General features: G+C 39.4%; 1 protein-coding gene across 4 annotated transcripts in view; it reads right to left on the bottom strand.

The window, feature by feature from the left end:
* Window positions 1–17543, bottom strand: part of clcn2c (chloride channel 2c) — a 197781-nt gene extending 180238 nt beyond the window's left edge. For all 4 annotated transcript variants that reach the window (XM_072455762.1, XM_072455779.1, XM_072455771.1 and 1 more), the window contains exon 1: window positions 17462–17543. In XM_072455762.1, coding sequence (XP_072311863.1) covers window positions 17462–17512 — 51 coding nt within the window. In that variant the 5' untranslated portion in view covers window positions 17513–17543. The remainder of the gene's footprint in view (window positions 1–17461) is intronic.
* Window positions 17544–25500: the final 7957 nt, after the last annotated feature.

Below are 25500 nucleotides of genomic sequence, written 5' to 3'. Positions count from 1 at the left end.
CACAGAGCTATTGGGGTTTATGTACAGTTAACTTGAGGAGCCTATCTACACTTATGTAAGAAGTCATGCATGTCCTTGGGCCCGGAGAAGATTGCAGAAGTTGACATTTGCAGTGAGTCCTGAAAACTGTTTAGAAGTTTTAAATATTTTCAGCCTGTACTGCGTTCATCGCCAGTGCCTAAAGGCTGGTCTTAGAGTAGTCCTGCCAAGTACATCCTCGTACAGCTAAAACCTTTGAGGCATGAATTGTCGAAGCAAACATCACATATTGGAATTTTTTTATTTCTTTTTTTAAAGTGACTTCTGCTACTGAAATTGTGTTTTAAAACAAAGTTAGTCATATTTTCTTTTTGCCAAGAATACATTTGGCAGCAGTACTTATATCTGAATACATTTTTAGGCAAACCGTACAGAACCACCACAGCGTAAGAAAAGGACTGAATTCATGGCGCTATCATTTATACACAATATCTCTGATCTTATGCAACGCTTTTGAAATTCCCAATGATTTTTCAAGTACAAAAATAGTCCGTAAATTTGCTCAAATCGGCCAAAATACATCTGTCGGCGTCGCCATGTTCATTTAGGTTGGTCCTTTTGGCTTGTGCTACGCTGTGATTGGTCCACCACACAGCGGCCGGGACTCAAACCGAACAGCGCGAGTCTGACCAGATGAATTCTCAAGAGTTTAACAGATCACGAGACTTCATCCGCCGTGAGCCAGGTCACTCCTTTGCACAATACAGTGTACAGTAGAGACGCACCACGTACACGTACAGTAGAGACGCACCGCGTACACGTACAGTAGAGACGCACCGCGTACAGTAGAGACGCACCGCGTACACGTACAGTAGAGACGCACCGCGTACAGTAGAGACGCACCGCGTACACGTACAGTAGAGACGCACCGCGTACACGTACAGTAGAGACGCACCGCGTACACGTACAGTAGAGACGCACCGCGTACACGTACAGTAGAGACGCACCGCGTACACGTACAGTAGAGACGCACCGCGTACACGTACAGTAGAGACGCACCGCGTACACGTACAGTAGAGTACAGTAGAGACGCACCGCGTACACGTACAGTAGAGACGCACCGCGTACACGTACAGTAGAGTACAGTAGAGACGCACCGCGTACACGTACAGTAGAGACGCACCGCGTACAGTAGAGACGCACCGCGTACACGTACAGTAGAGACGCACCGCGTACAGTAGAGACGCACCGCGTACACGTACAGTAGAGACGCACCGCGTACAGTAGACGCACCGCGTACACGTACAGTAGAGACGCACCGCGTACACGTACAGTAGAGACGCACCGCGTACACGTACAGTAGAGACGCACCGCGTACACGTACAGTAGAGACGCACCACGTACACGTACAGTAGAGACGCACCGCGTACACGTACAGTAGAGACGCACCGCGTACAGTAGAGACGCACCGCGTACACATACAGTAGAGACGCACCGCGTACAGTAGAGCTGTTTTCAGTCAAAACACAGCGTTGAGAATAACAAAGAGTGGTAACGTGAGACCAAACGGTGAGAGCAACTTGTCTAAGGTTAGCTGCTATGCTATGTAGTAGTAAGGCCGCAGTTATTTTATTACTTGGTTTACGGATTTTTAAATGAAATATATTGAACAGGCGGGCGAAATATAAATATAATTTCAAAAGATTTTTTCTTCCGGGTTTTCCCAAAAGGCACCACGGGAGGAAGGGGGGGGACATGGCGCGCAGGTGAGTGTAACAGTAGATTTAGCGTGGTTTGCATCAGTAAAACAGACACTTCTAAGTGTGCAGCCTTAGTCACGGCAAATGTCCAAGAAAATGTGGTAAACAGGTTTAAAATGTGTATTTTACGATATAAAAGGAGAGACGGGCGCGCGCGTCTTCTCACTCTCCCGGGGCCGCGCGCAGGGGCCGTCAGACTCCAGCAGGATTTTGACAAAAAATTGCTTCACACGCTCTTCTCTTTAGACTTAATGCCGCTTTTTATATTTCATTTGAAGCTATTTTGCCTTGTCAGCGGTACTTTTAAAAAAATATACATAATAATTTATTTTATTTATGTTGTAGAAATCAATAATCTAAGTGCGGCGGATCCGTAAACCAAGTTAGAAAATAACTGTGGCCTAAGAGGCCAATAAAAAAGATCAAATGTTAATTTGACATAAATGTCACAACACACATTACTGCACCTATGGGTTGTAAAAAAAAAAACATTGATGCTAATTAACTACATTTACCTGCAATCCGGGAAAACCGGATGAGTGGCCTAGTCAAAGTTAAAGAGGCCAATGATTGAACATTGAGGCGTCTCAATAACTCATCTGGAGAAGAACGGGTCTAGTCGTGATCCTGCTGCACGATAAATCCAATAACGACAGGATCAGGAGCCATTCAACTGAACAATGTAAGAAACAGCCAAAACACATTTGACAAGCATTTTCAATCCAATCTGCACAAAGCTGTGTACTTTGAGATGTAATATGCAAGTCTCACTCTATCACAATGTTAAGTCTTTTGGTAGAGAACAATTTGTACACAAGGCAAATCAAATTGCTTCACACAAAAGGGAAAAAAAAAACATAAGCGTGCAGATTAAAAAAAACTCAGTTATAAAGTATATACACAGAACTGTTTTAGCCTAGATTAGAACATCGTCAGAGTAGAAGGCCTGTCATACCTTACACTGTATTCCCGAAGCACATGCTAGAGTGTGTGCTTCTAGATTGTCATAAAAAAGGACAAATTCTGACCTTCATTAATAGTTTCATAATATCATGGAATCTGACTACGTGGTAATATTAAAGAAACTACAATTAGTTTTGGTATTTGGTAATCATTCTGGTATCAAAAGTATCAAGTATCAAGCATATTCTTTAGTGTTGTAATCAAGTTCAAAATGTTACCATCTCGACATCACCGCCTGCACCATCAAGTTCACAAATCAACATTGCCCATATGTAGCAACTTCATCACCGTTTTGGTCAAATACATTGGATTTGTATCAAGGATTGTACCATTTCTACACATGGGGCAATTCCACAAAATAAATATGCTAAAACTTGCCTGTCCATTTTTCCAGGCTTATTGATTACTTGTGTTTGACGTCTGAAATGTGTGAAACTCTGAAGTAAATGTAAGATAAGATAAGATAAGATATTCCTTTATTGTCCCACATGGGGAAATTTCATTGGTGCAACGCAGGTAGATACAGAGGTAGATACAGAAGAACAGATCACTTATAGGAAGTCTGAAAAACACTTTCAGTAGAAGATCTCCTATAAATAAATAAAAACTCCCATAGACAAATAAATAAATACCATTGCATGTGATCCCCACAGTAATTGCACATGAATATGTGTCACGACAGCACATAGATTGCACATGAATTCCAACAGCAATTGCACATATGACAGAATTGCACATCAGTATTAGGTTAGGTCAGTATTGCGACGGGATAACGTGACGATCTCCGGGTAAGACGACAGTTCTCCGCAGTTTCATGAGTTCCTCCTTTGTGGAAACGCGGTACGGGACGGGGCCGGAGCTGGGGGACTCAGAGCCAAAACACATCGCAACGACACGACGAAAACACTCAATCCAGCCGAATAAAGTCAAAACAAGTTAATTTAAAGCGATTCCAGTGCGTGTCCTGATCGTTCGTGAAGTTCCTCTTTCATATAAACGTGTATATAAACGTGTACCGACGACACGCCGTACTTTAGCGCGGCCGGAGGGCGCGGGGGGGGGGCTGGTGGGCTCGCTCGGAGCTAGCTCACGTCACAACAACACAACGAACGCAACGAAAAACGCTCAAATCCAGCCGAAAAAAGTCAAAAACAGTTGAATTAAAAAAACTATTCCAGCGCGTGTCCCTATCGTACAGTAAAATAGAAAAAATATACTAACTATATTTACAAAATATAGGAGATAAAGCACAAGTGTGAGAAAGAAGAGAGAGCGTTTACACCGGGCTGCCAGCTGTACCAGCGCCTTATGACGTATGAAACGACCGAATCTCGTCTCTTATGGATTATACTGTAAAGCGCAGTCTTAAAGTGGTTCCCCTGGTCCAGCTCTTACAATGGTCTCTCGGCCGTCACATCTCACATGACAATAGCTGGAGGCACAATCGCTCTTTGTTGCATAATAATGTATAACAATTATGAATAAAGCTTCTTTGTGAGGGCCGCACCTACACAAGGAGCAGTATAATCCATAAGAGACGAGATTCGGTCGTTTCTAATAATCAGCGACGCGACGACAATATCGACAACACAGCCGATTACGAGGAATCAGATCGCGTTTCAACACTTCGCCCAGCTTTACAGCAGAGGTCCACGCCAGAAATGAAACGTTGGCCCCTAGACCAATATTCGGTGTGTAACGACTGGATGTTTAGTACAAAGTAGAGCTGGGTTTCGATTCAAATTTCAAGAAATCGATTCGATTCCGATTTTTACGTTTCAAAATCGATTTTTTTCAGATCCCATCCGATTTGCTCCGATTTCGATTCGATCCGGGGGTTAATGTTATTAAAAATGAAAAATGTATTTGAACCGTTTCCTTCACTTCATGACTGTGTAGAGAAGCAACATATTAAAACTAGTATTATATCAATATTAAACAGCAAATCTTACAAGTATTGTAGTTACTGATGGAAGACTGATGAAAAGGTTAAGGGTCAATCTACCTTCAAGAAGGATAATCCAGGAGTCCTGAATTATCTTTCTTGACGGTAGATTGAAGTTCACTGAGGGAAATGTAGAAAATAATTTTAATTTAAAAAAATTAAAAATAAAAAAAATTATCTTTGGATAATAATAATAAGAATTGATAATCGGTCATTAATATGCAAATCGATTAAAAATTGGAAAATTATTTCAACCCAGCTCTAGTACAAAGTTTATTCGGTCATTTTCTGCCTGTCGCCTCGTCTTGTCTGCTCAGCGGATTTAAAGCGCTGCAGTTTGGCTTCTTGAAGACCGTGACTCGGGTGTAAGATCGTTTAAAAAAAGGCTCCTCGTCACTGGATTAAGGAGACAGTGGAAATCTGGAAACGCGGCCATGGGACAGTGAACAAAGTCAACGTCCGTCTTCCTTTGCCTCCATCATTTTAACTCCAGTGTGAGAAGTTCATAGAAAAATACAGATCGCAACAGGGTCAATTGTTATTTGGCAGGTGTTACTGACCAATAAAGGCCTTTCTAAACTGACTTCTTCCCATGAGCCAATTATAAAAACGGACTTGAATGAAAGCACGGTCTTAAGATTCTCACAAAAAACAAGGATGCTCATTATTCTAGGGCCGTACAGTCTTCATACACAACAAAAGACGTCATTCTTCGCTTAACTCCGCTGATCTTTTGATTCCACGGTGTATTTGTGAAAAGGTTCAGCCAGATGTCGAGGGGGATCAATATTACTGAAATCAATACATTTCAAAAGGAGGACGAGCCCAAAAAGCGGCTTGAAGAAACTCAAACACTCCTTTACTTCTACACGTTTCGGTCCTAATGATCGTTCACACTCACTTTGCACAATATTAGACGATGCATTTCAATAACAAAAAAAACATCAAATCCTTATTAAATTCCATCAATATTTAAAAAAAAAAAAAAAAAACACAGGAATAAACATTTTATCATTAGAATTCATTGACTTCGATGCATACCGTTCCATAGATGGGACACCAAAGATATGACAGTAAAAGCATATTTTTAATCATTTCTTGCTTTGTCGTGTGTCGTATTTGTACTTAAACTGTGCTTTTGAGTGGCTACGGTTTTGCGAGGCTGAATGACTCTGAATTTCCTCGAATTACAACATCCATCATCACATAAAACAGTCTGTCAATATGTACGGCAAAAGAAATACAAAAGGGAAACATTTAGATTTCTACAGTATTGAATATGTGACAAACATTTTTCACTTATTGTGCATTTTCTCTAACTTTTCCTTTAAAGTGAACTACACTCGACGCAAATATAAACGCAGCACTTTTTGCTTTTCGAGTTATGACACTTTTCCCCCATAGCTCTCAAATTTGTCAAAATCTGAAAAATATTACTATTAAAAATCCATCTATTGTACTAGTACTAGTACTAGCAGTAGCAGTAGCAGTAGCAGTAGCAGTAGCAGTAGCAGTAGCAGTAGCAGTAGCAGTAGCAGTAGCAGCAGCAGCAGCAGCAGCAGCAGCAGCAGCAGCAGCAGCAGCAGCAGCAGTAGTAGTAGTAGTAGTAGTAGTAGTAGTAGTAGTAGTACTGACGGTTTATGTCATTATTCCAGTTAATACCGTATTTTTCGGACTATAAAGTCGCACCTTTTTTCATAGTTTTGACCAGGGTGCGACTTATACTTCTATTTATACTTCGGAGCGACATGTGATATTATTTGTTATTTTTACACTTGCAACCTTATTTCATACTCCAGTGCGACTTATGTTTTTTTTCTTCTCTATTATGCATTTTTTGGCTGGTGCGACTTGTACTCCGGTGCGTCGTAAATTCCGGAAAATACGGTAAACGCTTTTTAACTCGCTTAAAGTGAAGTACAACAGGTTTTTACACTTTCCAAATTTTGACTTATTTGGTGTATTTATAAGAGTTGTCAATAAAAATTATAGTTTTACACCAATCGAGCAGGTATTTGTGGAGAAAACATTGAAAAACCTGTAGAAAATGACAGGAAGTGACATCACACAATGGACTCATTCCAGTCAAAGTTTAAGCTGGGTTTTTTTGACCCTCTAAACATTAATTCAACAAAATAAAGTTGCTCTCATATATTTTTATTAGTCCAACAAAAAAAAATTGACCTTAAATTAGTTTTTGCTCAGTGTTTGCTGGGTCATTTCCTCATGTGATGTCATCAATTACAAACAGGAAGTTAAATTATAAACTTAAAAAATGTGCTATTGTGTGATGAAATTTGTATCATTTTAGGCAACATTTTAAATATATAACACAACTGTTAATTTGAACTACAAATAAATAGAGCTGGGTTTCGATTCAAATTTCAAGCATCGATTTGATTCCGATTTTTACGTTTCAAAATCGTTTTTTTCCGATTTTCTCAGATCCCATCCGATTTCGATCTGATTTCCGATTCGATTTCGATTCGATCCGGGGGTTAATGTTATTAAAAATGAAAAATGTATTTGAACCGTTTCCTTCACTTCATGACTGTGTAGAGAAGCAACATATTCAAACTAGTATTATATCAATATTAAACAGAGTATTGGTAGTTACTGATGGAAGACTGATGAAAAGGTTAAGGGTCAATCTACCTTCAAGAAAGATAATCCAGGAGTCCTGAATCATCTTTCTTGAAGGTAGATTGAAGTTCACTGAGGGAAATGTAGAAAAGAATTTTAATAAAAAAAAAAAAATAAAAAAAAATAAAAAAAAATCGATCTTTGGACGTACGAATCGATATTCGGTCATTAATATGCGAATCGATTAAAAATCAGAAAATCGATTTTTTCAACCCAGCTCTACAAATAGACTAATTGCAAACAAAGATTTTTAGCGCAAGTGAAAGAAGATGTGGAGAAGTGGTTTGGAGAGTCGAGGTGAACAGGACAGATTCGACGCCTCAACATGCAGCAGCTTTTATCGAAACAGTTGGAGACAGACTTCCTCGTGCAGTCAGCTGATAACGCTCCAAACATCCACTGATATGTCAGCTGTGAGTTCAGCCCGGCGTTATCCCTCCACGGCCACGTACGACAAGGCGACTGCTGCAGAATGCACCAGTTCACACGGCCAGAAAGCAGCGCCATTAGTATTAGTCTCTCTCATTAATACATAGTGCCAACCAATTACTGTAGAACTGGGTAATTCATTAATAGTATTTATTTTGTTCCTAATGTTGAGGCAGAAAAAGCATGTTTGGAGCAGAGTTCAGACTTTGGAAGGATTAAAAGTCAGTCTTGATCATGAAATTATGATTGTTTTAATACAAATAATAGAAACAATTGTGATTCCATTTTTGTCATATTGCCCAGCTTCTGATAAGAATAATATATGTTGTCTTTTAAATTAGGTCTTCACTCTCATGTTGCAAATCCAAGTCACAGAAACTTACACTGTAGTTGGGGAAAAGCTAGATATAAATAGAAATGTATGTGACAAAAGGCTGAATATGCATTACTGACATCAGCACAATGTATATTAGACTGGCCCATTGTGTTGATAATCTTTTGAAGTGAACATATTTTACATAATGGCCATTCTTTTCAAATATTCTGGGTTAACACTAGAGACGTCACAAAATATTTAGTGTAACGATTATTAACGTCACAACCAAAAGGACAATAAAATCCTACATTTTCTTTCCTTCTTCAAACTTTCTGAATGATTAATTAGACATATCAGCAAAAAATTTTGTTACTTTTAGATTCACTTTTTTTGAGACAGAATGAGCAAAAAGGACTCAATTTTGTATTTATTTGGTCGGGACAGTTCATACACATGTTATTGTTTAATTATTTGGTTTAAATATTGTTTAAATTCTAAAACTGTCACATTTATTTTGATTGAACTAAAAAAATGAATTTAGTTATGAAATTGACAATTTTATACAAATGGAAAAAAGTCAATCATAATTTATTTGGTCTTTAAATAATCCTGATTATTAATTAACCTAATAATGGTTAATAAGATCATCTAGTATCAGCCAAGAATGTGTAAACTGCATCGCATGTTTGATAATACTTCTTAAAAAAAATTGTGGACATAGAAAAATATGAATGAATATTTGTATCAAGCTTAGTTTCTCAAAACGTTTCACACAAAGTGAAGACAATATTTGCTTCTGCAAGTTCTAGATTTAAACCCGGAATATATCAATAAATTGGGGCAAAACATGTTAAAAATATAGACTAAACCAGGTCTGAAATCACAACAAACCATGGATAAGGTATAAATAATGATCAACCCAAAAGAAGACTAAAACGTGCATACATTTGTCTCTAAAACAAATATTCATATTGCATACCATCAGGTAACCAGCACCACTGTTTGAGAAACACAGCATTAAAGTATTGACGTGTCTGTCCCATGTTCGACTGAAAGAAAGGAGGAAGGCCGAAGTGCTGCTCAGAGAGTCACACAAATCAGCTGAGCACACAATCCTCACCACATCATCCATCACCAAACCCCAGGAAGCACTGCATTTGTGTCATCGCTGTAGTCGTTATGTATTGGCTCAGAAGACTGAACGTCCTGCTTATACACACTGCACCGTCTAAACCCTCCACAGCAGGTCCCAGCCCCCGACTGGGGAACACGGTATTTAAACCCGACTGATGCGATTCTGAAACAACCGTGTGGAAAGACAAATCCTGTGGTCATGGATTAGATGTCAGTGTGTTTGAGGAGGGTCAGATCACTGGCATCGAGCAGAGAAAACATCTAAAGAGGAAGGAGAATAATGACACACTGGAGATCTGTGTGAGGAATAATGACACACTAAAGATCTGTGTGAGGAATAATGACACACTGAAGATCTGTGTGAGGAATAATGACACACTGAAGATCTGTGTGAGGAATAACGACACACTGAAGATCTGTGTGAGGAATAATGACACACTAAAGATCTGTGTGAGGAATAACGACACACTGAAGATCTGTGTGAGGAATAATGACACACTGAAGATCTGTGTGAGGAATAACGACACACTGAAGATCTGTGTGAGGAATAATGACACACTGAAGATCTGTGTGAGGAATAATGACACACTGAAGATCTGTATGAGGAATAACGACACACTGGATGGAAATAAATCATTTAAGAGAATGTGTGCTGTAATCAAAGCTAAAGGCTAAATGTCAAATATTAGAGCGTGTGACCCTTTTTTTCTGGACAGGCAGTGTATTTAAATTAAGTGTTAATTAAAAAAAATTGTGTTTTATAACAAATCTTGGTTGGACAATATTAAAAAAAAATTGCATATTGTCCATCAGCTTCAAACAGCATAGGCTGGTATTTTGTTACTTCTTGAAGGAAAGAAGTAAAGGTTTATTTTAACTAAAAGTGTGAAGAGGGCACTGCACAAAACGTCACTGCACTCTTATAGGTTCATAAAAACAGGTGAATGTCCAAAAAATATTTCTAGAGTGATTATATTTCCTCAATACAATCAAAATCCAGAAACACTCCAATACTCGAGACTTTGGCATCTTCGTCTGATTAATCATTAGCATAAAACGCAATAGAGTGAACACTTGTCAAACTTCAACATTCATGTCTTTTTCTCTCAAGTGTTTCCCAAATTAGAAAACATTTACTTTAGTCTTGTGTAAACGTGTGTGACCACATTGAATTTGAAACGCCAGATTAAACTTTACTTAATTGTACTTTTCTGAAAACAATAACACGCTTTGCCAGAAGAGAAAAGACTTTTGATGCTTATCTTCTTTAGGTGAGACTGTTACAACTTAACTCTGAGCAAACGTTATGCAAGCAGCCTTTTCTCTGCACATAAAGAAAGGTCAACGACTCATTGACCCGACAGTAAAGAGAGCTCCGAGACAATATCAAAGTCATGGAAATGTCCACAGGCCAAACGTACAGCTCTAGAATATAGTAAACGACATGTAAAGAACGCCACAGAAATGAATGCAAAAAACTAGTTTCACTTCCTTCTTTGGAAATCTGTGGCTTGTTGTCCTTTTTGTCGTCGTCGGCAGTTACGATGCAGCTTCCAATGGCATTATGACATGTTAGAGCAATAGAACTAAATATTTATACTGACAAATATTGTACACATGAAGCATCTATAACAGGCATGTCCAAACTAGGGCCCGGGGGCCAAATGCGGCCCTCAAAATCAATTTTTGTTGGCTCTCCAGCTTCCTGCTATGTCGGCCCAAACAACAAAAAGTAGTACTTTTTACTGTGAAATTGGGTAAATTCAGGCATATCTAATATTAATATTCTAGGTCTAATTAAAAAGGTGTGGAGGCTCATCGCAATTTCGTCAAATGCAAAATTTCGAATGATTCACTTTGTCATTCAACAAATTCGACATTGTCAAGTTGTCTGTGGCCCTCTGCCCCGTTTAAGTTTCAAAATGCGGCCCTTGGTGAAAAAAGTTTGGACACCCCTGATCTACAAGAAACAAGCTAGCATGATACTAGAAACTAGGACAAATAATAATAATAAATAATGATTTTTGGAGCGCTCTTGTGTTTTGCCTAAACTTGTTTTATACCTTTATTTAGCTTCATCTAACCTGGAAAGTCCCACTGAGCTGTAACACCTCATGTACCATAGGGGAGGAGCCTACAGTACATGTTTATAGTTATAATTCAGAAGGCTGAGCTTGTTTCTAATAAACACAGGCCCATCCTTCTGTTGCAGATGATGCAATCTCCATGGCCATAAAATCATTATCAAGAAACAATATATTGCTTGTAATTAGACTTCTTCTCTACACTCTGTCTAGGGAAGAGAGTTGCATTGGCCCTCAATAAATCTTTACCTTTGCACAAATGAAAGTCAATTATTATTCATTATATGACTTTGCAATTTCAAATAGACTTTGCCACTTAACACCTGACAAACAGGTCAAAATCAACAAAACCTCCACTTTTTTTTAAAAAATTGTTTTATATCATCTTCTGCTCGTTTTATCGTTCAACCAGAAGAGAACACACTGAGATTGAAACTATTCATGCATTTTTATTTCTTTGGAAAAACATGAATACAGAACACAACAATAGTTCAATCATATCTGAATCAAACATGCAAAACAAACATACTTAAGGTGCACCGTTGGCACGGAGAAGAAGCATTCATCTCATCACCGGTGCGTTAACTGCTCAAAAATGACCTCTCCACAGATCTGACCCGTCCCTCTGCAGTATGGACGCTTGTATGGCTACAGTAAATCGCCTCCCGCTGGCACATTGGGGCTCCAGCCTGAGCCTGTTTGAGCCGCACACACTGGGCTCTTTGAGGATTCTCAGCCCACAACAGTCCCACACAGAGCTGCACAAAGACACTGTTCCTGCAGCCCACAGTCTGATGCATGTTTGTACAAACCACAGGAATTCAGCCTGTTCGTCCCATGTATTTACATTGAGGAAGTTACTTAGAATACATGAAGACTTTTTCATTATGACAAAGTGCATTATAAACTGATTGTTGGTTTGACCCAGACGGCCATGGCAACAGAAGGACTTCAGCTCATGTGTGGAGGATAACTGAGAATAATGCACGAACTGTGTATGAATAAGCAATATTAGAGTCCACAATAAATCACAACCAAATATAAATGGCACAATTATCAAATACTGTATTATTTCATAGTTTGGCCGGGATGTGACTTATACTCAAAAGCGACTTATGTGATTATTAACATACAGTATATCATTTTGTTATTTTCACACTGGCGACACCATTTCACATGTCGATTATTTTCACACTGACAACCACAGGAGGGCGCTCTAGGTTCTAAGCGACACAGAAGAATCTGCACTTCCTCTTCCTCTGGAGTTGTTTAGAAGTGACACAGAGGAAGAAGAATTCAAATGATTTAGTGATTTGGGGTCAAACTGATGCTTTGGTTAACTTGTTAGCATGTTCTTTATGCTATAGTTATCTGAATAACTGTTCATATGTTACGTTAACATACCAGACACTTACCACAGTTCTGTCTGTGCCTCATGTAGCTGAAAGTGTTAGCGTTAGCATACGTCATGTAGCTGAAGGTGTTGGCGTTAGCATACGTCATGCAGCTGAAGGTGTTGGCGTTAGCATACGTCATGCAGCTGAAGGTGTTGGCGTTAGCATACGTCATGCAGCTGAAGGTGTTGGCGTTAGCATACGTCATGCAGCTGAAGGTGTTGGCGTTAGCATACGTCATGCAGCTGAAGGTGTTGGCGTTAGCATACGTCATGCAGCTGAAGGTGTTGGCGTTAGCATACGTCATGCAGCTGAAGGTGTTGGCGTTAGCATACGTCATGCAGCTGAAGGTGTTGGCGTTAGCATACGTCATGCAGCTGAAGGTGTTGGCGTTAGCATACGTCATGCAGCTGAAGGGGTTGGCGTTAGCATACGTCATGCAGCTGAAGGGGTTGGCGTTAGCATACGTCATGCAGCTGAAGGGGTTGGCGTTAGCATACGTCATGCAGCTGAAGGTGTTGGCGTTAGCATACGTCATGCAGCTGAAGGTGTTGGCGTTAGCATACGTCATGCAGCTGAAGGTGTTGGCGTTAGCATACGTCATGCAGCTGAAGGTGTTGGCGTTAGCATACGTCATGCAGCTGAAGGTGTTGGCGTTAGCATACGTCATGCAGCTGAAGGTGTTGGCGTTAGCATACGTCATGCAGCTGAAGGTGTTGGCGTTAGCACACGTCATGTAGCTGAAGGTGTTGGCGTTAGCATACGTCATGCAGCTGAAGGTGTTGGCGTTAGCATACGTCATGCAGCTGAAGGTGTTGGCGTTAGCATACGTCATGCAGCTGAAGGTGTTGGCGTTAGCATACGTCATGCAGCTGAAGGTGTTGGCGTTAGCATACGTCATGCAGCTGAAGGTGTTGGCGTTAGCATACGTCATGCAGCTGAAGGTGTTGGCGTTAGCATACGTCATGCAGCTGAAGGTGTTGGCGTTAGCATACGTCATGCAGCTGAAGGTGTTGGCGTTAGCATACGTCATGCAGCTGAAGGTGTTGGCGTTAGCATACGTCATGCAGCTGAAGGTGTTGGCGTTAGCATACGTCATGCAGCTGAAGGTGTTGGCGTTAGCATACGTCATGCAGCTGAAGGTGTTGGCGTTAGCATACGTCATGCAGCTGAAGGTGTTGGCGTTAGCATACGTCATGCAGCTGAAGGTGTTGGCGTTAGCATACGTCATGCAGCTGAAGGTGTTGGCGTTAGCATACGTCATGCAGCTGAAGGTGTTGGCGTTAGCATACGTCATGCAGCTGAAGGTGTTGGCGTTAGCATACGTCATGCAGCTGAAGGGGTTGGCGTTAGCATACGTCATGCAGCTGAAGGGGTTGGCGTTAGCATACGTCATGCAGCTGAAGGGGTTGGCGTTAGCATACGTCATGCAGCTGAAGGTGTTGGCGTTAGCATACGTCATGCAGCTGAAGGTGTTGGCGTTAGCATACGTCATGTAGCTGAAGGTGTTGGCGTTAGCATACGTACACCTATTCACCATGTTCTCTAATCTATTATTTTAAATTACATTTCAAGTTTGTTCTTGATCTCGGTTTTTATAAAATAAATTTCCCCAAAAAAATGACTTGCCACTTTTCGTCTCTATTATACATGTTTTTGTTTGACTCCAGAGCGATTTATAATCCAGAAAATACAGTAATTTAAGACTATTTAATATTTAAGCAGTAGAATGCCCTGACTTATGGCATATGACAAATGATCAGGAATGAAAGAAAAAGGTGAACAGAATCACAGTACTTTTACTTTTACTTTGTCTCATAACGCAGTGACTGAAAACAATCCCAGTCAACAGTAAGTTAAGTATTTAGTCAGATTATAGAAAGTGTAAGACTCTTTCTGGCGAATACAATCCAACTTTATCAGCACATTTGATGAACCAGACCAAAGAGCTGCACAGAATAATCATGCAAAGTAAATGTACATCGCCCTAGATATGTTAGAGCTCGACTTTACTTCACTTCACAGTTGGTATGACTTAAGCCTTTGCACATTTGCTTTGAGAGAGGGCCGAGTGGTCCTGGGCTGCTGCAGCGGGTCGTGCACAGTCCCGAGGAGGAGGGCGCGCACAAAGACACACTTTAAACTGGGAAACACAGGAGCAAAGTTGGATTTAAAGCCTGGCTCATGCTCAATGGCTCCGCTCGGCCAATAAAACAACTCATTCAACAAACACACAAGCTACAATGCGCACAGGAGGTGGAAAGTAGTGTGGGTTTTGGACCTTTTTGGCGATAAAATGGCATAAAGACTTGGGCTTCTGTAATCGCCCAGCCTCATCTAGAACGTTATTCAGACTATATTTTCACAGTGCATCAGGAATGTGCCAAAATGTGCCTGTAAAAGGTCTCGAAAAATGTGCATTGGCATTAAAATGAACCCGAAAGAGCAGATCTCACTTTATTTCCTTTTTTTTGAGGTTTTTGTCTTTATTTTAGGTAGTTTTTATTAAAAGACAATATATCTCCAAACAATAATCGTGATATCAATGTTTCGATACTTAGACCCTTAATATTTATAGACAATTTGGATTCTAGCCCGATTCATGAACACGCTGCATTTATTTCTTGATTTTTAGAGTTAAATAAAGTCATCTGATCACTCACTCGGAGCCGTACGGCCGCGTTATAAAAGAGAGAATAACGATGACAGAAGATAGTTACAGGGCGAGCTAAAACTTCAAATATGATGGTTTAAATACTCGGTGTATAAGTTGTTCAGTGGCAGTAGACGATGAAGGAGTTGGAAGTTGTACTTTGTAAAATGTACCCTGGACCATATGGATCCTTCTAAAATAAACAGACAGAAAAATACTCTTCATTTCTTCTTCCAAAGTCTGAACTGAAGTAAAAAGGTGATTTACAGCAGACGTAGGATTGGCTGTAGATCTCTTGATTAAGAAAGACTCAAGATGATCATTAATTTGAAATGGCTGGATCTTGAGTCAATAAATGAAACGAATGGAAAGAGTTAAGCGTCACACCAGCCGTACTGCGAGTCGTTATGATAGTAATGGGTTTGTACTTTTACCTGTAGCAGCAGGAGTAGTACATGCTTGTCTGAATACTTTTCATATCTGTGGCTTTCGATTCAAACAATTTGTCGACCGTTTCGCTCATTGTCGAAACAGAGCTTTTCATGTTGGAGTCAGGGAATATTTAATAGACTTTTAAAACAAAAACGAGGCCTAATCAGTGGGAGGGGAAACGGCCCAGAAGAGCTGAGCCGTAAAGGGTTAGAAAGTGTCGCCCAAACACAATAGATCACAGATATATATCATTTTCTTTTGCCTTTTCCACAGTAAATGATATTCACAAGCAGTGGTTTTCATATTGAATGATTGATGCCAGATGCCCTCCTGTTTGTGCAGGGTTTTGTGACTTTGTTAGAGATTTATCTGTGGATTAGATCTTACGTACGGCACTTTAAAACAATACAGCAATTCAATCCACACTTAGTTCCAATGGGAAGTGTGTTTTAATGCTTATCCATGCAAAACAAGGCGGCTTTTGATTTCCATCGCTCTCGACGATCTGTTGTTGTTGTTGTAGTTGTAAAGTTGCTTAACAATTTCCTGCCTTTATTAAGGAGAAGAAATCCGTGGAATATAAAAGAACGGTTTCTCGCTTCTCTTTTAATTTACTTATTTCTTTATAAAAGCTTTGTAATGTAAGATTGTAGAAGATGATAAAACAGCCTCAGCATTAAAACCAAGAGTTCATGTATGACAGGGCTGCCAAAGAGTGAACGCACCTGCAGAGTGAACGCACCTGCAGAGTGAACGCACCTGCAGAGTGAACTGCAGAGTGAACGCACCTGCAGAGTGAACGCACCTGCAGAGTGAACTGCAGAGTGAACGCACCTGCAGAGTGAACTGCAGAGTGAACGCACCTGCAGAGTGAACTGCAGAGTGAACGCACCTGCAGAGTGAACTGCAGAGTGAACGCACCTGCAGAGTGAACGCACCTATAAAACGTGCTTTACGTTCAGACCAGAACACAGACCTAATGCATAGTATAATGTACAGCTACAGTCCAGGGCCCTGGGCTCAGACTGAACATCGGACTTTATTTGTGGTCATTATGCAACATTATTCCTCCAACAGGAAGAAGAGCTCGATTGTGTATTGTGTAGATGCTCCTTACACACACAGACACACAACCAGAGACGCAGCAGCCAAACCAGTGCACAAAGATTTAGTCATAGAATACAAATAAAACAGACAATTTGTGATTAGTAAATTAAATGAAAGCCTAGAACGTCCAACAGGCTGTGACATCGGATCATTTAAATGAGTCAATGAGTCAAAGTGGAAACAGTAAAACAATGAGGTTAAAAAACTACGGGCACGTGCTTTAACAACCACGCAACAAATGTCACACTTTCGAAACTTGTATCAGCATCAGCAAATATCGGTTATCAGCCACAGCGGCGAAGGCAAATATCGGATATCGGTATCGACTCCAAAACAAAACAAAAAATCCCTCTCTGTGGATTTTGGCTGATAATTCACACACGACAACAACAACAATAACTTCATCCGTGTTGTGCTTCAATGAGGCACAGCACGTGTTTTAAACACAACAACAACAACATTACACCTCAGTCTACATTGACACAAGTTTCACAATGTCCCACTCGAGTTGACAAAGGCCCAACAACACCGCGTTTAAGCAGTCGTTTTAAAAAAGTTTATCACGCGTTGACAGCAGCTCCGCAATAAAGACCGTGGACGCGCGTGGAAAAGAGCCACTCACCAGAGTCTGCTCATACTGCAGCGCCCGCTGGTCCGTCCCGTCCCCCGCCATGGCCCCGCGCGCGCTCTTGCCCCGCGCTCTTGCCCCGCGCGCTCTGCTGTGCTCGGCCCGGATGCGGTGCGGTGCGGTGCGGTGCGGTGCGTGCGGAGGAGGAGCGGGATTCTTCCACGTGTCTCAGCGGTGCGTCTGGAGCGGGTCGCGCGCGGGAGCTCTCCGCAGCGGGGTAAAGTCGGACAGAAAGTGCGTCCCGGTTCCGCAAAGTTGCCTCATTTTATAGCCTCGGAGGCTCCGGCAGGATCCACGTCGCGAGGCGGGACTTCTGCGGTTGTGGCCCTCCCATCTGCACGCGCCGCCAATCCAAACAGCGCCAGGAACAATAACAGCTTTTACTGTGTTACTTCTTCTGAATTCGACTATTATTAATTCCGTTTAGTGTAAGTTTATTTATTTTTATTTATTTTTAGTGAAGACATTTTTATTTTATTTTTTATTCATGCTTTATTTGTATTTATGTTTTAATACATTTGGCTGTTATATTGTTGTTTCATGTTCACTGAAGAAAGAAGTTCCTAGTTTGTGAATCTTGTTTTTATTCACTGACAATGGCAATAAACCTTTTTCTGTGACATGTATGTTGTATGAATATGTATAAATGGATAAATAACAGACTATGAAGAACGTTATTGTGCATTATACATATTTTAATAGATTCGTGAGTAGATTAAACTTGAATGGATGTGTAAAAAATCTGCGTTTCAGTTTTATGCAGCTAAAATCTGGAACATTCTTCCTGAAGATGTGAGACAGGTTCTACTCTGACAATGTTCAAATCTAAGCTAAAAACAGTTTTGTTTAGCTGCGCATATGACTGAAAGGATTTTTTCTTTGCACTCTTCTCTTTTGTTTGTGATTTTATTAGTTTAGAAAATCAGTTGGGTTGATAATTTTGAATTTAGTTAATTTATTGTATTTCTGTTTCTGTCATTTCTTTGTGATTTGAATGCATTTTTCCTGCTGTGAAGCACTTTGAATTGCCTTGTGTATGAAATGTGCTCTACAAATAAACTTGCCTTGCCTTGCCTTGCCTAAAAAAAAGTGTAGTCGAGTAATAGAAACGTGACTTGAAAGTAGTCGGGCTATTACTTATTAATTTAGTAGAAGTAAAAGGTACAGTGACCAAATAAAACTACTTGGAGATTAAATACAGTGAACTCATTTCCCAACAGGGACAACAAAGTACACCAGAACCAGAACCAGAACCTTAGCTCCTGCTACTTGAGTACTGAGTAACAGTTTGGAGGTAAAATGTATTTCGAGTTTTATTTATCATGTAATGAGGCAGTAGCAGCCACTATGAGGTTTATATCACCCAAAACATCTCCTTGTGACTGTTTGTGTCGTATATTTCTCAGTAATAAACAGGAAGGTCAAACTTTGGGGTAAAGAGTACGTGTTTACCCCGGATTCCTCTCAAGTATATTTATTATACATCATATTTATTATACATCATATTTACTGCATCGACAACATGTGGACAAGACTAGTGCATGCGCTTTAGGGCTGTAGACATTTAGTTGTTTAGTCATTTAACTAGTTTGAAAAGCACTTACTGTATTCATAACCTCCTGCTGTTTTCTGTCGCCAGCGTTTCCCACAAAAATATTCAAATTTGATGTCACAGGTGTTAAATAAATCACAGTTTGTTATATTTTATGAATGCACTTGTTGATCCAATGACAAAAATGTATTGATTTGGAACCGCTAAAGATTAGATTTCAACTATTCAAAGGACTTCCAGTATTATTATATTCATTCAGCTTTTATTTTTTTATTCACATTCATAAAACATCTGTCTCAAAAGGTATAACTGGTGGAAACTCCATGATATTCTAAAAATTGACACTGCAGCATGCAAAAATGTGCAATAATGCTTAGGCAAAACTTTGTATTAGTCAAATAATCGCTATTAGCTATTTTTATTATTATTATTATTTTATCTTTATTTTTACTTTCTTCCCTCCATATTCCCTATTAAGATATTTGAGTTTTGTTAATAAGAGTTTTTGTTTTTGTTCATAAGAGTTTTATTATCTGTCCTTTTCCTCTATTTCTACTGCGTTGTAACACCAACATTCCCCCATGTGTGGACAATAAAGGATTAACTTATCTTATCTTAATCATTGTTCAGGTATTTTAAAGGATTAATGTTGACAAGAGCAGAAAGGCGGAGGCATGTATAAAGTGATCTTATCATTTTGTAGTGAATTGTGCGAGTTTAATCTGCCTTTTTCCTGATTAATACACAGTTTACTAGTAGTTTTCTATAGTTGCATGATCTCATTTGGTACAGCTACAGGTGCCACGCCCTTTTAGTCGACCAATCGCTGCACAGAGCATACCTTCAGTCCACCAAGAATGCCTTTAGTCCACTACAGCCCTAATGTGCTCACTTGTACATGTATTTCTGCCACGTTTGACATTAAAACAGCTTAAAGTGCCCATGACAGGTTGGTTGACTCATTGAACTAAAATGCAGTTAAGATAAATATATTTAGAAAATTCAGTTTTTGAAGTTAAGTTATCAAAGAATAGCAAATTTTTTAGGTGTATAATTTCACTTCCTGTTTGTAATTGATGACATCACACTCGGAAATTACCCAGCAAACACTGGGCAAAAACTCATTTAATGTCACTTTTTAAAATTTGACCAAAAAAAAATATGAGAGCAACTTTATTTAATTGAATTAATTAGTTAGTTAATTAGTTTCCAAAAAGTTGTTTCTTTGTGTAAATTATGCATAAACGTTACTGTAATAATTAGTGTCCCTAGTGTGATGTCATTTTCTACAGATTTTTCAAAATTTTCTCCGCAAATACCTGCTCGATTTGTGTAAAACTATGATTTATATGTACAACAGGTACAAATACACCAAATAGAGTCCAAATTTGAACGTCGTAAAAACCTGTCATAGGCACTTTAATGCTCCAGATATTGATCAAATGATTCCTCTGTAACTGTCCTGACCGACTCGAGTGTTTGATGTTCTTTAACGTTGAAGTGAGACAAACACAAGCTCCTTTTCACGGCGCTGTCAGAGCCGGACCGACCGCAGATCAATCCAGATAAAACCTCCTCAGCCCGGGACAATAATTGTGTTAATCATTACTCGTCACTTTTGTGTCCGTCCCGTTTGAGCTCTTTGTAGTTTCACCTCTCGCCTGTGGAGCGGCTCCTTCAAGGTTAAACCGGGACTCGCGGCTCGGTTCACTCCTTGTGGAAAATAACCAGAGCCTGTGATTTGGTCGATCAAAAATTTGAAAAAAAATATGTGAATTGCAAAGGAAATATTATTATTATTATTTTATTTGATATATTAAGTTAATATTTAGGAAGGTTTGTAACTATAGCCTCATTGTTTTTTCCCTTTTCTGTATACAGTAGTTTATAATACAGCATAATAATTCCAACGTATTATTGTGTGTTGTGTGTTTGTTGTTGTTCTCAATATTTCGACTATAATAATTATGAGATACATATTTAACCATGGAGATTTTGTCCATGTAGTTTGTAATTTCCATGGAAACCACATGTACAGCTCAAACTACTTCTATTGGATCACTTTCATTTAGTTTAATTTACTGTAACTGATGATTGTGAGAAAAACATCACAGTATAATGATTATTGACACACAACGAACAACAGGGAAATCATTAATTGTCTTTGACTCTTATAGTTACTGCACTGTATGTGATCGACTTTGAAATCAAGCTCTCTGAACGCAAGCGTTTAGTTACGGTAAATATGATGTAAACAACTGCATAAAAGGCATTGATTGCTGTTGTTTTTAGGGGAAATATTTTAATAAAATGACATCATTTTGCTTCTCAAATAGTCACTAGTCCACATGTGTTTGCCCCGACACAGATTCACTCACACCACGACAACATTGGGACTAAACCGGGACGAAATCAGGACTTGAACAGGATTAAGGACTAAACTCTGCTCAATCCAAGACAAAAATACAAATCTCCTTTTGACTATTTCAAACGCTGACCACTACAAATCCTTTTACTGCCACAATTAAACAGTTTAATGCACATCAGTCAAAAGTTCTACACTTTTAGTCTGTGTGGACGAATGAATGACTGTGTTTGTTTGCTATTTTTGTGCAGAATCATCTACTGAAAAGGATTAATAAAGTATCTATTTCAGTGACACTTCACGAACCTGCTGAATATAGTTCGGCAGAAAGAAGAATACATTTATGGTCCAGTTCATTTGTTACGTTTCATAACACTATTAATAATAATGTTTTACCACTAACTTAACTGTGAATCTTGTTATAGTTCAGCAAATCAATCCAATAAAAGAAGAAGACAAAGCGCACATTCTTGCAGTGTCACCTCTCTCTCCGTGCGAGCCCTGTCCACCTGTAAAACTGCATTATTAGTTAATGAATGTTGACGTGTCAGAGGAGAGCACATTCCTCACACTAATGAACACACTCTCTTCACCATTGTGCGTAATTAGTCTGCAGTAATCAACGTTTTCATGCATGCTACTTGTACGTGCAGCTGTCGGATGTTCAACTGTTCAAATTGGCCAAGATAAACATTAAAGTGACCTATGACAAGTTTTTACGATTTTCTAATCTTGACTTTATTTGGTGTATTTGTACCTGCTGTACATATAGATTATAGTTTTTCACCAATCGAGCCGGTATTTGTGGAGAAAAGTTAAAAAGATCTGTAGACGTCACACCAGGGACACTTCCAGTCAAAGGTCATGCAGAATTTACACAAAAGAAACACATTTTTTTGAATCTCTAAACATTAATTCAATAAAATAAAGTCGCTCTCACATATTTTTATTCGTCAAATAAAATACATTTTGACATTAGATGAGTTTTTGCCCAGTGTTTGCTGGGTAATTTCCAAGTGTGATGTCATCAATTACAATCAGGAAGTGAAACGATAAACAAAAAAATTGCTATTCTAGGATTATTATTTTTTTAAACTTTTGCAAAATGTTATATAAGTTTTTAACATATAAAACTTAACAGCATTTTAGTTGAGTCGTCCGACCTGTCAGGGGCACTTTAAATTCCACACTTGAATGACCATTAAAATCCTTGTGTATACTTTATTGATCCCTTTGTTATTGGCATTCGATCGATCCTTCAACAGGGACACGCCCATGTCCAGATCGTGAGCTTGATCAGGACTACGGAAGAAAACGCTCCCAGACACAGGCAGAACATGCAAACTCTGCACAGAAAGGGCCCTACAACACCCAAATCTCCCAGACCTTTTTTTTGTTTTGTTTTTTGTTTTTAATCATGAAGAAATATTTGTAGTAGATGTACATTATTTATGATTTAACAGCAATAAAAGTACATTTAAATACCAATCGAAACCTAAATCAAGCCATAGAGGAATTCTGGACGGCAGTAAGAAGCATTCCTGCTGCACGCGATACAGGAGAGAACTTTGTAGTCAAATTCTTCTTACTCACTCATGGTTTTAGTGACACTATTGTAAACATCTAAAACATCTAAAACATCTAAAATATCTAAAACATTTGCGATGCTCAGGCTGAAAATACTGCATTCACTACCACTATGTGCACTGAAATCAGGCTAAATAGTTCCAGATACATTTAGAATACATATATTTGTCAGTACTGTAATCTGTAAAGCAAAAATACTGTATATATTAATAACGGCTGTTTTCTGTTGTAAAATAGACGTCAAATCAAGTGGAAATGTACTGTTATGACACAGTAACGTGCTCTTTGTGCGCTCACGGTCCTGTACAAAGGCCTGTTGCTCACACACACACATCAATGATAAAGTGTGTGTTTGTTTGGACACCGTTTGTTTGACAGAAAGCTTAAGTGAGATGAATCAGCCCCAAGTTAAACTCTCACTGACACGGCATGAGGAATCACCTTTAAATCATTTACTCTTGGTGCTATTACAGATATTTTTGACGGATGGACAGAAACACTGGAATTGTCACTGTGAGCTGCAACTTTAGTGTCCTCAGAGCTAAACTGATGCAATGCTATGACGTCACTTTGTTTTCATGTGATTTTATTGCTCTCGTTTGACCTTTGAACTGCTCCATTGAGAATAAAAGCAAGTGTTTTGAATTGAATATTGATGCATATATTTCACGCTCTCGATTGTACAGCCGCACACGGACACTGGAGGCGACGCGGGGGGAGTGTCTTGCCCAAGGAGACAACGACAGCACTAGCGCCTCACGGTGGCACCTGGCATCCCCGGCATGTTATCTACCTATTTAGCGATCGAGCACATAGACTGCACTCTGATTATTTGGCGATAACGCTGCTCTAATTGCGCCTTTTTCACTTTTTAAAATGGAAAACGACGAGGACGGATGAAGAAGTTCCAATGGTAAACATTAACGTTACATATATTCAGCACAAATGATCATCTACAGGCAAAAATGTACGCTAGGTTTTAGCCATTTGCGGTCATTTAGAACAGTTTTATCTGAACTGTGTTGGAGGAGCATTTGCATACATATCATTGTCTTCAAGCTAAACGAAAAAGGTGAGATTTACTTCATCCTGAGACGTTCTTTTAACTTCTTGCTCTTTGACTCTTTTGCTGATAACCCACCCCGCGCAGACTGCATTGCATTTCATATTTACAGTCTATTGTCCTCTCACGCAAAGCTCAAGCCGACACTGAAGACTCTCATTAGTCTTTTTACGTTTGACCTTTAGAGACACGAACGGCCCCTAAAAATGCACAATTACTCCTAATTTGTGCCGCTGTGCTGACTCTTTATCCCTCTCACCACAGCAGCATGTGATGTTGTTTACTTAGCGTTTGGGGACTAAAAATCTGCCTTTAAATCTCATGAACTATGCGGAGGAATATCGCCGAGGGCCCTCCAGTAGTACATCGCTCAATGCCGGGACGAGTGGTGGCAGTGATGAACAATCGGCTTCATTCATTTACAGAAGAAAAAGAAAAAAAAGCACGGGCCATCGCAACATTGACCTCTTTTGTTGGATATGCAAAAATCGCACACGAACACACAAACATGAGCCGCGCTGCTTCCTTAAGGAGACTCACAAACGGGTAAAAGAGTGAGATTAGACGAAATGTGTCACTAATCGCTTCCCATAGACTCGTCCGATTGAATAGGACGTTTGGACAAAAATAGTCCAAATCTGGCTTTGCACAACAATAATTTCCCACAAAATAAGAGTTGTATAAAGATGCTGTGGTGTTTATATTAGCAAATGGCCTGAGGAGAGGGACTATATTTTACATGAGGAAGGATTTAAGGAGAAATTGGCCAAAACTAAATCACAACTAGCTCAATATGACACCAGCGCTGCATATTATCATTTACTAATTCCTCTTTCAAACCATCTCTTTTCCTGCTTAGAATCTTCACCTCACTGTGTTCGATGGAGCGGTTTGTGGCTTTAAGATGCAGATGCACGGCGCTCTGTGGTCCTGAACTCAAGTGTCGTGCAGTGGCTGTTTAGTACTGATCGGATTGAATACATTACAACTACATTGCTCTGTTTTTGGGTCGGCATCTTGTCCTTAGGGTGAACCAGTTTTTGTCTTAATGTGTTGCCTGGTTTCAAATAAACAAGGATTTCCCGACATTTTCAGGAAATTAGCAGACTATAATTTATTAAGTTTCGAAAGCTTCAGTCACTTGTGTTTCCAAATGTATGTTTGGACAATCCTCCTTCTCCTTTAAGAGCTGTAAACTCTGGAGTTGCATCGCTGAGGTAAAAATGTTCAGACTTAAGTTCAGGCTTTGGTAAATAAAAGCCTGATCAATTTGGATTTGGCTAGGTGTTTTTTAATTTATATTTAGTTAATTTTATTGTATTTCTGTTTCTGTCATTTCTTTGTGATTTGAATGCATTTTCCGTGTGAAGCACTTTGAATTGCCTTGTGCATGAAATGTGCTCTACAAATAAACTTGCCTTGCCTTAAAGAACATCCAAACTGTGCCCACCTGTACGTGTTCTGAG

The sequence above is a fragment of the Eucyclogobius newberryi genome, unplaced genomic scaffold (assembly GCF_026437365.1).
Source record: "Eucyclogobius newberryi isolate DKJ021-1_F unplaced genomic scaffold, fEucNew1.0.hap1 SCAF_10, whole genome shotgun sequence".
NCBI lineage: Eukaryota > Metazoa > Chordata > Actinopteri > Gobiiformes > Gobiidae > Eucyclogobius > Eucyclogobius newberryi.
This window is presented reverse-complemented; position numbering and strand designations above follow the sequence as displayed.